Genomic DNA, 14248 nt, shown 5'->3' with positions numbered 1-14248 from the left:
TGAACTCTGGGCCTGGGCGCTGTCCCTCAGCTCTTCAGCTCAAGGCTAGTGCTCTACCACTTGAGCCACAGCACCACTTCCAGCTTTTTTCATTTTGCTTATGTGGTTCTGAAGAATTGAACCCAGGGCCTCAGGCATGCAAGGCAAGCACTCTACCACTGAGCCACCTTCCCAGCCCCTTGCTTTTCCTTCTTATCTGCAATTCAGATTTTCCACTAATTTCTACTGGCAATGAGCCAAAGTTCAAAATGATCAGGCACATTATGGGAGTGCAGTCCTTCCAACCCATCCATGTTAGACTTTGGAAAGAAAGTTCTGTATCCCTGAACTGTGGGAGAGCTGCATACATGCATCTCTGCTTCCACATCTGGGCCACCAGAAGACACTATGACAAAGGGTTACCTTGTTTGGCCTCATTTATCTTTCCCAAAAATGTTCTCGCAGTTCCTCTTCTGGCGAAAGCTTTAGAATATGAGCCATCTAACGTAATAGCTTGTGTGCAGTCTCTTTCAGCTTCTTCATATCTATGGAACATGGCAAAATTACTGACTGAAAAAAAACATAGCTGACAGAAAAACTCCATACAAACTGAGCTGCTAATTTAAAACACATGTACATAACTCCAATTACAAACTCCCAAATCAGCAGTTCAGAGTGAAGAGTATTTTTTAAACTTTTTCTTTCTCACTAAATCTTCAGACCATCTGCAGAGGAGGAAGATGATGAGGTAAAGTCAGGAAAAGGTCTGCTGGAGGATGGGATTCATGATGGTAAAACGTGAGGAGAGCAGATGAGAGACCTCACAGCACCTCCACGTACAGCAGTCTACTGTCACTTCCTAGCAAACCTTCACTAACACTCAGTGTATACCCCATTTAAAGAAACATTACCCCCACAAAATTAAGAACTCCTTATGATCTGATGGTCTATCAACTGATAGACTGATGGCATGAATCCTACTCAGCCGTGCATAGAGCAGTGAATTAAGAGTGAATGAGTGCTGTTCTATGATAACAAAGAGCTAAGAACAGCCAAGCATACACTCAAGGGTGTGGAGACAGTCCAAGCCTTGTATGCATAGACTCTGGGTTTGATTACCAGCACTGCTGAACGAATCCATGACTAAGCAACAAGAACAACATAAAACCTTTAGAGTCTTCCATTAATTATACAACACTGGCAAGCCATGTACATTGGATCATGCCTTATCCTTTCCACTTAGAGAGATAAGATTATGGTTTAAGACCAACTTGAGCACTGCTCACCCTCCCCCCAAAAGGTCAAGCCCTATCTGAAGTAACATGAAGCAAGGCTTTGTAGTCTATACTTATGCCGTCATCTACACAGGAGGCGTAAGTAGAAAGATGGGTGGTCCATGGCTTAGGCAAAAAAAATGTGAGACAGAATAACTAAAGTAAAAAGGGATAGAGGTGTGGCTCAAGTGCTAGAGAGCTCTCCCAATAAGCATAAGGCCTTGAGTTCAAACCCCAGTCAGTACCGCCCCCCAAAAAAGAACATTAATAAATTATTAACTTATTATGAGTGATAGCGATTTGACAGTTATGAGATATCCTTTACTTTAGGGATGAAATAACTTTGATTTGCTTTATAACAGCTCAGGGAGAGGAAAGACAAGTAAAATTAGATGAAGGATATCTAGATCTAGTGTACTACATTCATCAAAGTTTGAAAACTTACATAAGAATATTTAAAAGGGGGAAAAAAAAGGAATCTCCTGTGGTTACATTCTTTCTGATGTCTTAATGAATGGCATCCTACCCACAAGAGAGACTTCATATGAACAAAATCAGAATTTCTAAGAACTTAAATGCCTCTGATTTCTTCAATTCACTTGCAGCAGGAGAGAAGACTGTTCTACCAACACATTTTCCATGGGCCTCACTCTCATGCCTCACTTTTCAGGACAGTCACTCCTTTGCAGAGCATGGAGTCAGAGGCTTGCCTGACTCTGGCTGTCTCTGTGCTCTGGGGAACAGTCCTATGGACCCCACTTTCTACTCCCACCCATGTTTCTAGATCTACACTACCACACTTATTTTCTCTTCAGAGGACAATTCAGTCTCAGCTTTTTAAATCACTTAATCTATGAACATACTGCCCCAGGTTGGCTCAGGCTCTCTACAGTTCTGTACGCCCATATCCCATGTCCCTTGTAGCATTATCTTGAGTATTTTAAAGAGTGTTGGTCTCCTTTTCTGTGTCTCCCTCCAAACTTAAACTTCTTAAAAATAACTGCATGCTGATAAGAAATGTGTTTCTGTATTTTTCCAGTTCTGTGGCTTGAACTCAGGGCCTCTTGGTACTCAAGGCTAGTGCTCTACCACTTGAGCCACAGCACTACTTCCAGCTGTTTTTGAACAGTTTATTGGAAACAAGTCTCATGAACTTTTGTGCCCAGACTGGTTTTGAACCTTAGTCCTCAGATCCAGCCTAAGTAGCTAGGATTACAGGTGTGAGCCACTAGCACCCAGCTATAAGAAATGTTTTTGTCTACACTATGGACTTTGTATGGGGATTATTTAAGCTAAGGCAATTTTCAGAGGATCCCACTATTTCCTGCAGAACAGCACTTGCGTGTTGACTGACCGACCATCTGTGACCTGTGACTTCCCAGATGATAAGGGAAGATACAATTAGTTGCTGATTTTAAATTGCATTTTCTAATCTTGCTGCTATTGCTATATTCACTCAAAATGTATCAACTTAACTATTTGATTATTTTTCTTGGGGAGTGGAGGCAGGAAGACATTGTTCAACAAGAAATGTGCTCATTACCTGACTTATAGAATTGAAACCCCTCTGTACATCACCTTTATAATCACAATTAAGAAGGGAAAAATGGGAAAATGACAAAAGGGGCAGTATCAAGATGCATTGTATTTATAAACTGATGTGAATGGTACTCCATTGTACAACTATCTAAAATAATAAATGATAATTAAAAAAATAACTGTACGCTGAGTGCTAGTGGCTCACACTTATAATGCTAGTTACTCATGTGGCTGGTAACTGAGAATCACAGTTCAAAGCTAGCCTGAGCAAAAATGTCCATGAGATTATTATCTCCAATTAACTCCCCAAAAGTCAGAAATGAAGTTGTGTGGCTCATGTAGTAGAGCACTAGCCTTGAGTATAAAAGCTCAGGAACAGCGCCCAGGCCCTGAGTTCAAGCCCTAGGACACGCACGCACATGTGTGCACACACACACACACAAATAATTAGCTTAAATCAATGATTCATTTAACTTTAATGTTCAAGAATAAATCAATTAAATTTTATTTTCTGGTTAATATGTCAATTTATAGTAAATTTTCATCTTGCAAAGCATTAAAAAAAATAACCAATACTTACTTCTGAATTTTCAAATAGGCCATTGCTCTGTTAGCAGGAAGGAGAGCATTAGCGCCATCTGCTGCTATCCCTCGGGTGTAGCATTCAATGGCTCTCTCATATTTCCCCTCCTTGAAAAATGCATTTCCCTAGCATTTTGAAGACAAGTATGAAGAGTTAAAACATATACATTCAAATCTTAAGAAACATATCAAAGACAAATATATCAGTAATTACAGTATAAACAGATGTTTGGCTATGAGAGAGAAAAAGAGAGAGATGTTTGTATTATATGTTTGTTATTAAGTGGGTTTTCTTGTGTTCTTGAAACTAGATCTTGCTATGTAGCCCAGGCTAATCTTACTAGACCCTCCTCATTTACCTCCCAAGTGCTGAGATTCTACAAGCATGCACTACTACCACATACAGCCCACAGTATATTTTAATTGTTGAAAATCTAGTTAATAACATGGACTTTAGAATCTATAAGTTAGTTATTAAAGATATTCTTTTTCATTACTGGAAAGGTTTAAAATACATACTGTTATATTACTCTGCAACAATCATCATCATTCCATTATTTAAATATACAAAGTTTAAATTTCAAAGCATATTTTTTTAGATGCCCAATGTTATGCTGTCTTTATGGTCATTAATAACTCATCAAAAGTGGACTGAGGTGTGGTTTGGGGGTAGAGCACTCAATTTTTGTGAAAGAATAAAGTCCTCGAATAGTACAGCTCACTCTTCAGTAACATTAATATGCCTAAATATACAACAAATTATACTGTATGGAAATGTTATATTTATTTATTCATAATCATTCACATAATATATCCCAAGTCCCTCCTTAAAATTTAATAGGAGTCCTTTATAGGTCCATGAAATTAAATCTCACCTCATGATTTATAAAGGAATTTTAACCAAAATTGGTTTCATATGAATTAATAAGTATATCATAAGAATGAATTATATTTCTATTGGTTATAACTATTTTAAATACTGCTATACTATTTTAAATCTACATAGTTTCCCCAAATTTGAATGCTTCTATTACTGTATATAATTATAATTATTTTAAATTATAATTCATATATATTAAGTCATTAATTACTCAATGTTTGAATCAATAGACACCACAGGGTTTAATGTATTCAATTTCTAGTTCCCACTCAAAAATTTCATTATAACATCAGAGGAGACAAAAACTCAACTAATATACCAGAAACTAGGAGTAAGCACTCTGCAAACCATGTTTATTTCAAGTCAGAATCCTTTTGGATTACCAGGTCTTTCTCTGAAATGGCCTGCTGCTTATGCTGCTGTTCTTCAATTTGTTTTTTCTCTCCTTCAGTTGACTTGATCAGTGTAGTATCTTCCTTTGGATGTGAGTTTTCTTTGGCTGTTAAAGCCTAGGACATAAAATATTCAGCTAAAATAAAACAAGCAATGCAAGATACATACATATTTTTCTTCAAAATGTATATTACTCAAACATATTAGAATTTCTGCCACATTCAAAGAACTGGAATAGTCTTTCTACTGATTGAAGTAAAATGCTATACATGTAGGTGAATGATGTGCTTCTTGTTTCAATTAAAATAAGAAACATCCAGTACAGGCAGTTGTTCATTAATGTATTTAATAAATACTTGTTGAATTTCTGTACAGGCCAGGCATTATTCTAGAAGCCTTGAATAGTTTAATTAAGATCATATCACAAGTATCTCAATTTAATATTCAGTCATTAACATAGGACAATATAATTACCATGAAGATAATTACCAATAGTTTTTATGTGTGGTAAGTAATGGGAATAGTTAAAAGCAGATTAGCCAGGTGCCAATGGCTCACGCCTACACTCCTAGCTATTCAGGAGGCTGAGATCTGAGAAGATCATAGTTCAAATCCAGCCAGGGCAAAAAAGCCAGTGAGACTTTTATCTCCAATTAACTACACAAAAAAAATCAGCTAGGCCAGGAAGTGGTGGCTCACACCTAGCTACTCGGGAGGCTGAGAACTGAGAATCACGGTTCTGGAAGTGGCGGTGTGGCTCAAATGGTAGAGTGCTAGCCTTGAGCTGAAGAGCTGAGGGACAGTGGCCCAGGCCCAGAGTTCAGGCCTCACAACCGACAAAAAAAATTACATTACATTAAATTAAAAAATCGGCTAGTATTGAGCACAAAAGCTCAGGGACAGCACCCAGGCCAGTCCTATGACTAGCACCAAAAAAAGGGAAGATTTTCTCCCAATCATGGTCCCTTTTTTTTTTCTCAGTGTCTTAAAGATGGCAAAACAATTACAGCTTATAAAAAGTGAAAGGAATATACAAATGCTCAACATCATTGGGCAACTAATTTTACATTATAGAATAGTATTATTCCTAGTAAGAAACAGATTACAAAGTAGGAGCAATTTTAACAGTACAGAATTAAAATATATGCAAATAGCACAAAAATCATAGCACAAAACAAAAACAAAAAAGTCAAATAAATAATGAAAAAGTTATCCTTTATTTGAGAAAAGTGAAGAAGCAATAATTCTAAAGATCTCTGCCAACTCCTAAGTGATGATCATTTAAGTATTACTGCATTCTGCTAGCTTTCAAATCATTTGGTAAAACTGTCTTGTACAAAGAAAATTAAAAAGATTCTACATCAAGAAACCTGTAATTCAGAATCTATACAAAAGCTTTAATTTCATCAAATTTAGTCATATATGTACTTAAAGTAGCTGTAGTTTACCTGATTGATTTTCCTGAGTTCATTTGTAGCTTCAAAGTTATTTGGCTCCAACTCTAACACTTTTTCATAATCTAAGTATAAGAAAAGATAAAGAATTTTTTAAAGGCTAGCATTTTTAAAACCTGCAAAAAAGTAATAATATGCAACATATAATCAACTATTCTAAAATGAAATGAAGGAATACCTAAGAAATATTAACATTAGAAACTGTACGTTATTCATTCTCACCCAGGACAGTCAAAATCCTACCAAAATTCTGTAATAAATATCTTCCATCAACTCTAAGGGTATGTGTTATTATAGATGTTTATACCATTAAACCAAATCTATTTGAAGTTAGCTTTCTCCATATTTTGTCATTTGTACTACATAAATCCACAGCTCTTTTTCCTGCTTTTCAGTGGTCAATTGGAGATAAGTTTCACAGACTTTCACAGTCTGACTTTGAACCATGATACTCAGATCTTAGCTTCTTGAATAGCTCGGAGTACAGGCATGGGGCATTGGCCATAAATCCATTTTTGTGTAGTAACAGAAGGCTTGTAATTTACAGTAAATGAAAACATGGTAAGAACAGTATAAAATTAGGCATGGTGGCATATGCTTGTGTGTAATCCCAACTACTGGGAGGTAACAGTAGAATAACTATTACCTGAGACCAGCCATTGGTAAAAACCATAAGACCTTGTATGAAAAATAATTAAAGCAAAAGCAAAACAAAAAGGCCATTAACATGGCACAAGTGTCAGAGCATCCACCAATGCAAGTGTAAGGCCTGGAGTCCATACTTCAATATGATCAAGTGAAAAGCTCCACATGTACATCTACCTTATTTTTTTTTAATTTTTCTGAACTTCAAAAGGTTTTACAATGGGGTTACCATCTAACATGTCCACCGAAGTGTCCAGTGCTTCCTGGACACATCCAGTCTGCTCCTTCCCCAGTCTCATTTCACATTTCCCACTTTATCACCTATGTACATGGAGTGTTCTTGCCCCACCTTTTGCTTCACAACACCCAAAAAGATGGCTGATGAAGCCATCTCTATATTACAGATGAGAGACTTAAAACTAGAGAATATGCCAGTCACAAGGTGTGATGGTACAGAATGGAATGAAAAGTCGAATCAAAGTCTGACTCACAGCAAATAATGCATTCTTCCCTAAAATAACATGTTAAACTGCAAAAAATGAGCCTTGTTCAAATACTTTATAGGAAGCTCTCTGAAAGTAGTTTGTTATACTTATTTAGTATTCTTTGTATACTAGTAAACTACTAAAGAAATTTTTAGATACAAATGACCTGAAAAATATTAATACCTTTTTTGGCATCTTCTAATTTTTGCAAAGCAAATCGAGCAGCACCTCGTCTGGCATAAGCTTTCGTATAACTTCTATTTAAAGCGATGGCCAAATTACAATCAGACTCTGCAACAGCAAATCTGCAATTAAAATGAATAAAAATCAATCAAAACTTTAAAATGTGTTTCTAAAATTCCTAAAAGTAGCATTTGATTCAAAATGAACAGCATGTTTATGACTTCCCTTTGTTTAAATGAGCCTACTAAACTCAGTCTCTCACTGGATGCCAGTGGTTCAGACCCGTAATCCTAGCTAGTCAGGAGGCTGAGATCTGAGGATCACAGTTTGAAGCCAGCCTGGACAGGAAAGTTGTGAGACTCTTATCTCCAATTAACTACCAAAAAAGCCAGAAGTGGAGCTGTGGTTCAAGTGATAGAGTGTTAACCTAAAGCAAAAAGCTCAGAGACAGGGCCAATGCCCTGAGTTCAAGCCTCAGGACTAGCACAAAAAACAATAATAATAAAATAAAATAAAAGCAGTCTTCCGGGAGCATTCCCTTTAATGCAACAAGAAGGCCCAGAACCATTGCCTTCTCTCAGAGTCATACTAGAGGTCCTCCTTAGTGCACTGCCAAAAGACAGAAATATAAGGTTTAAAAAAAAGTAGAAGCAAAATTGACATTATTTTCAGATCATATGATGAGATCATTATAGAAAACTCAAAACAATATACCAGCAGTGCTAAAAAAAATGTTTATCAAGGTGATTCCTTTCTTACAAACCAGCAAAATCAGCATTGATGATATGACAATCACATAAGACAGCAACTCAGAAAATTGTAAGACTATCTATGAAGAACTTAAAGGACTTAAGTGAAGATAATTTCACATTCATTATCTCCACACTTATCTATAAATCTAATGTGATTCTAATCAAAATCCCGATAGGATATTTCAAGGAATTTGAAGAGAAAGTGCTATAATGTATAATACTGAGCAAAAGTCCAAAAATACATTGGCCAGTCCTAAAGAATGAGGTAGAACGTGCCCTATAGGATTATCAATGCTTGCAACTCTAATACCACAGTAAGTAGGAATAGTATGGACTGGATGGGAAGTGTAAGGAACAGAAATGATCCATGCACACTCAATGTACAACAACTTCAATGTGACAGGGTCCTGGGGAACACATGGCTATCCCATCAACAGGGATGCAAAAGTCTGAATATGCATGTTGAACAACACGAAACTGGAACCCTACCTCCACTTATATAAAAAGATTCCAATGTGAAAAGTAAAGCTTAACTTTTTTTTTTTTTTGTCATTCATGGCGCCTGAATTCAGAGCCTGAGTTCTATCCCTGAGCTTTTTAACTCAGGGTTAATGCTCTACCACTTTGAGCCACAGCACCACTTCCAGTTTTCTGGTGGTTAATTGGAGATAATAGTCTCATGGACTTTCCTGCCTGGGCTGGCTTTGAACCATGATCCTCAGATCTCAGTCTCCTGAGTAGCTAGGATTATAGGCCTGAGCCATGGGCACCCAGCAAGAATGATTTTTTTTTAAAACAAACCAGGTTTAATTTTTAAGGGCTCATCTTCTAAAACTAAATATATATATATATATATATGTATATATATATATATATTTACACACACACACATGTATATATATTTTTTTTAATTTTTTTTTTTTTGGTCGGTCGTGGGGCCTGAACTCTGGGCCTGGGCGCTGTCCCTCAGCTCTTCAACTCAAAGCTAGCACTCTACCACTTGAGCCACAGCACCACTTCTGCCTTTTTCTGCTTATGTGGTGCTGAGATATTGAGAATTTTTGTTCAGGAACATTTATTCTGTTTTATGGAAAGAAGTGTTACCTGATTCTAGAATTGAAAACAGCCAATACAAAAAAAAAAAAAAACACCTCAAAACAAAAAACAATCTAGTCTCTGTTCTTTATAGAACTTCAAGATAAAAAAAAAGAGAAGATACAAACTGGCAGCAGGTAGTTTTCAGAGCTGTGTCAAAGTATCACTATCCAGAATAAAAGACTTTGTGTTTTTATTGTTCTGAAGGCAGAAAGGGTTTGCTTTTTTGGTTTTTGGTTTTTGAAACAAAGTCTCATTATCAAGGCTGCCCTTGAACTCTTAATCCTCCTGCCTCAGCCTACCAAGTGCTGTCCAATCAAAATAAAAATCAAGAGAAAACCAGTCTAACAGAAAAGTAGACAAAATGCAAATTAGGCTTTTCACAGAAAAAAAAAGTGTCGAATACACATATAAAAGGATGCTTAATCTCATAGAGTTGAAAAAATATGAAAACACAATGAACTACCATTTTACATCCATTAGATCAAAAACAATTACAAAGCCAAATTAAACCTGTGTTAATAAGGTTACTGAATAGGCGTTCTTTTTTTTTTTTTTTTTTGGGTCCGGTCATGGGACCTGAACTCTGGGCCTGGGCACTGTCCCTCAGCTCTTCAGCTCAAGGCTAGCACTCTACCATTTGAGCCATAGCACCACTTCCGGCTTTTTTTTTCTGCTTATGTGGTGCTGAGGAATCGAACCCAGGGCCTCAGGCATGCAAGGCAAGCGCTCTACCACTGAGCCAACTTCCCAGCCCCATGAATAGGCATTCTTAAACTATACAAAGTATACAACTACTTTTGTAACAATAAGTCATCTTTCTATAAAGCTGAACATGCTTTACCATGTGTATGAAATGTTCATAGCATCAATGTTTACAATAAAAACCAAGGTGGGCACCAGCGGTTCATTTCTACAATCCTAGCTACTCAGAAGGCTGAGATCTGAGGACTATGATCAAAGCTTTTTGTAGTTTATCTTTCTGTTCATCATGGAATCTTCAAGCCCAGGCTTTTGCATGTGCTAATCAAACCTTCTTTGAGCCACACTCCAACCTATTATGATACACTTAAAACACTCAAAATTATTGAGGGATACACACAAATTAAATCTTTTTTATCAAGAGAAAAGAAAAATGCACAATTCAAGAGAGTAGTTAATAGAGTCAAATAACAGTAATAACAAAATAATAGTAATACTCTAACTCTGAAGTTGGGAAGTGAATTTACTTCAAATTAATCTCTATAACTTACATATAAGGCACATATAATACAGATATCAAGGATTATATATGTAAATAATTCCCTAATTTTCAGTATATCATTTTGTTTCAGAGACCTCAAATGTTATTTAAATAAGACAAAATTCAGCAATACAATTCATAGCTCCAAATCATTAAAACAATTATCTTCTTTCTTAATGTTTACTTTTAAAACATATGATAGGCCAGGTACTTGCATATGTTAAACATGTTAAAGAATCAATATTGCCAGACGCTAGTGGCTCATGCCTGTAATCCTAGTTACTCAGGAGACTGAGCTCTGAGGATAATGGTTTGAAGCCAGCTCAGGAAGGAAAGTCTCAGAGGCTCTTATGTCCAATTAGCTATCAGAAAACCAGAAGTGGCACTGTGGATCAAAGTAGTAAAGGAAAGAGCTTAGTGAGACAGCACCCAGGTCATGAGTTTTAGTCCCACAACCAGGAAAAAAGCAAAAACCAAAAACCAAAAAAAAGTCAATATGACTTCAAAATAAATACTGGACCATATCTTAAATTCATCAGAATGAAAGAAGACAAATGGCTTTTCAAGAAACATAGGGAAATTCGTTTCTAAAACCATACCAAATAATATTTTTTCTTCTATGGATTGACTAAAGAACTTCACTACCTGATTTTAAAGAAAACAGGCTAGGGCAACATGGTTTAAGCAAGAAGATATATTCAATAAGTTAAATAAAATTACTCAATAAAAGGGAGTAAGATATAGAATTTATAGAGCTGGGTACTAGTGGCTCACATCTATAATCTAGCTAGTCAGGAGGCTGAGATCTAAGGGTCATGCGTTAAAGCCAGTCCAGGCACACTCTCTCCATTTAAACACACACACACACACACACACACACGCACGCACACGCGCGCGCGCACACACACACACACACACGCACACACACACAGCCAAAAGTGAAGCTGTGGCTAACCTTGTGTGCTACCCTTGAGCACAAAAAGCTCAGGGACAGTTCTTACACACACACACACACACACACACACACACACAGCCAAAAGTGAAGCTGTGGCTAGCCTTGTGTGCTACCCTTGAGCACAAAAAGCTCAGGGACAGTTCTTAGATCCTAAATTCAAGCTCCAGAGCCAGCTCCAATTTTTTTTAAAAGAATACAATACATTTTACATCTCTTCCACACTTTTTACAAAAGAATTTTTGAAAACTGGTGTCCACATACACACAAGGCCATTCTCACACATTATAGAAAGTCCTTACTTTTTCAGCCTGAAGTATGCCGATGCTCTGTTTGTTGGTAGCATAGGATTATACGGGTCAGCATCCATGCCTTTGGTGTAACATTCTATTGCTTCATCATATTTCCCTTGTTTGAAGTACTTATTTCCCTGAAAGAAAACAGATAAAGTAAAGTGGTCTTTTTTGTTTTTTGTTGTTGTTGTTTTTAAGTGCTACATAGTTACCATATAGATACAAACCAAAAGCCCTGGCAGAAAAATGAATAAAATACCTAGTATTAGACTTTTATTGGCAATACCAACTCATAGAAATGTAACAAAAGAAAGGCAACTAGATGAATTCAATCTGAAGAGTTCCACCTTTTTGCAAAGCAAAGTAACTTTTCTATAGAAATGAGCTTATCATCCAGAGAAATGCTGGGTACTCTAAAAGTAATCAAAGATGTCTATGATAAGTACATTTGCTGAGAATCACCCAGTAATTCAAGTTGCTTCAATCTACTACTAAAGCAACAGAAAAACTCCAGGGATAGCCCAGGCACTTGACATGACTAACAACTCATGCCACCAGTGAGAAGCCTCTCATTATTAATCTCATTTTATACCTGAGAAAACTGAAGCACAGGTAGCTAAAGAACTTGTCAGAGTTGAATGAGGTAGTTAATCTGGATCTAGAGTCCAGATTCCTAGTCACTGTGCTCTAACAAGAAAACAGCCAGTAATAGTTTCAAGTTTGAATATCCTCTATTATGTAAGAAAAGTTTTAAAATTCACGCAATTTTCTATGTATTCTGCTTACCTTAAAGAAACTAAGTTAACGTAAAAATTACCTTTTCTTTCAGAGCAAGGGCCTTCTGTGAATCGACACGAATCCCATCTTCTTCTGATTCTGATTCCTGAGACATGGAATCATGAGTACTGTCTTCTTTATCCAGCTCATCAAGAATACTGTCCTAAAATATAAGCAAAAGAAATCTGCTCATAGCTGTATAACCAGTAAGAAAAAAAGACTAGACTCAATAGAATTAATAGTGTTCAAGTCTGAGGACCAAAGGTCTGTAAAAGCAATCCAAATAACCTCTTAATGTTAAGATTAATACACAGAGAAAAAAAGTGTTGTTATTTAGAAAACCAAGATGTAAACCTCTTAAACACTGACATTGAACTCATAAAGTCAACAGATTTTAAAGATCACCACTAAGTCACAAACTAACAGTAATAAAAGTATTACCATTTGACATGAAATATAGCACTCTGCTGGCGGAGAAAGGGTTTTTGGAAGAAAACATACAAAAAATATTTTTCTTCTTTATTTTAAAGTAGAAACAACTCTAGAGCACAATTAACTTCTGATTCTAACAACCCATGACGTAAGCCAGGATATTTTTATTCACTTGAAACTGGAACACTAGTTAGTTAACTTACTCAAAGTCATTCAGCAAGTAACTATAACTCAGCTGAGTCTCCCAAAGAAAAAGTTAATACATATTTACTTCATGATAACAGTTTCACAGACCCTATCAGGATTATTCAAAAGTATATTTTATCATCTATGATCAATGATTTCTAGTAAAATACTTATAATTTTTAACTTTCAATTGGTAGAAGCACATAATTATTGGGTAAAATGATATCTCAAACTATATAACAATATGTAATGATCAAATCATGGCAACTGGCATGTTACCCTAGACATTAAAATTCACTAAAGCTAATATAGACACAAACGTTAATCATTATATAAACAAAATCCTATTTGTACTTAGTATTACCTAATAAAAAACACATCTTTAATAAATTAAAAAACAAGTTAGGTGCTGGTGCCTTATGCTTATAATCCTAGCTACTCAAGAGGTTGAGATCTGAGGATCATGGTTCAAACCCAGCCCAGGCAGAAAAGTTTCATTGAGACTTTATCTCCAATTAAGTACCAGAAACCTGGAAGTGGAGCTGTGGCTCAAAGTAGAAGAACACTAGCCTTGAACGAGAGAGCTCAGGGACAGTGCCCAGGCCTTGAGTTCAAGCCCCATGACCAACCGAAAAAAAAAAAAAAAGAAAAAGAGAGAGAAAAGAAAAGAAAGCTAGAATAAGATGGGACAATTGGTTCCCTTTCACATGTTGATGAGACAAGTTTTTCCTTTATCAACAATTTATTCTTTTCTCTGGAAGAATGGTTCAAGTGGTAGAGTGCCAGCCTTGAGTAAAAAGTCAAGCAAGAAAGCCCAAGGCTCTGAGTTCAAGCCCTAGTTCCAGTACAAAAAATAAATTTCCTAGATAAACAACAAAATAGTACATTGTTAGATGAAAACAGGATCTTGTTTATATAATGATTAAACTCTAGGTCTAAATGAGCTTTATGGCTTAGTGACTTAAGATATCATAGTATTATTTGGAGTGGTAGATGAGCCACTTACTGGAAAGATTACAGGAGGAAAAAAAAACCTTGTATAGTTAAATATAAAGCTTGTGGGGCTGGGAAGGTGGCTCAGTGGTAGAGTGCTTGCCTCCCATA

At 36.3% G+C, this 14248-nt stretch overlaps 1 protein-coding gene across 1 annotated transcript in view; it reads right to left on the bottom strand.

Annotated features, from left to right (window-relative positions):
- Nucleotides 1–14248, bottom strand: part of Rpap3 (RNA polymerase II associated protein 3) — a 29639-nt gene that overhangs the window by 8834 nt on the left and 6557 nt on the right. Inside the window, exons 4-10 of the mRNA XM_013018713.1 lie at nucleotides 12567–12689; nucleotides 11759–11886; nucleotides 7415–7536; nucleotides 6096–6166; nucleotides 4638–4763; nucleotides 3373–3500; nucleotides 403–524 (exon numbers count right to left, since the gene is read on the bottom strand). Coding sequence (XP_012874167.1) covers nucleotides 403–524; nucleotides 3373–3500; nucleotides 4638–4763; nucleotides 6096–6166; nucleotides 7415–7536; nucleotides 11759–11886; nucleotides 12567–12689 — 820 coding nt within the window. The remainder of the gene's footprint in view (nucleotides 1–402; nucleotides 525–3372; nucleotides 3501–4637; nucleotides 4764–6095; nucleotides 6167–7414; nucleotides 7537–11758; nucleotides 11887–12566; nucleotides 12690–14248) is intronic.

Source organism: Dipodomys ordii, unplaced genomic scaffold, assembly GCF_000151885.1.
Source record: "Dipodomys ordii isolate 6190 unplaced genomic scaffold, Dord_2.0 Scaffold42, whole genome shotgun sequence".
Lineage (NCBI taxonomy): Eukaryota > Metazoa > Chordata > Mammalia > Rodentia > Heteromyidae > Dipodomys > Dipodomys ordii.
This window is presented reverse-complemented; position numbering and strand designations above follow the sequence as displayed.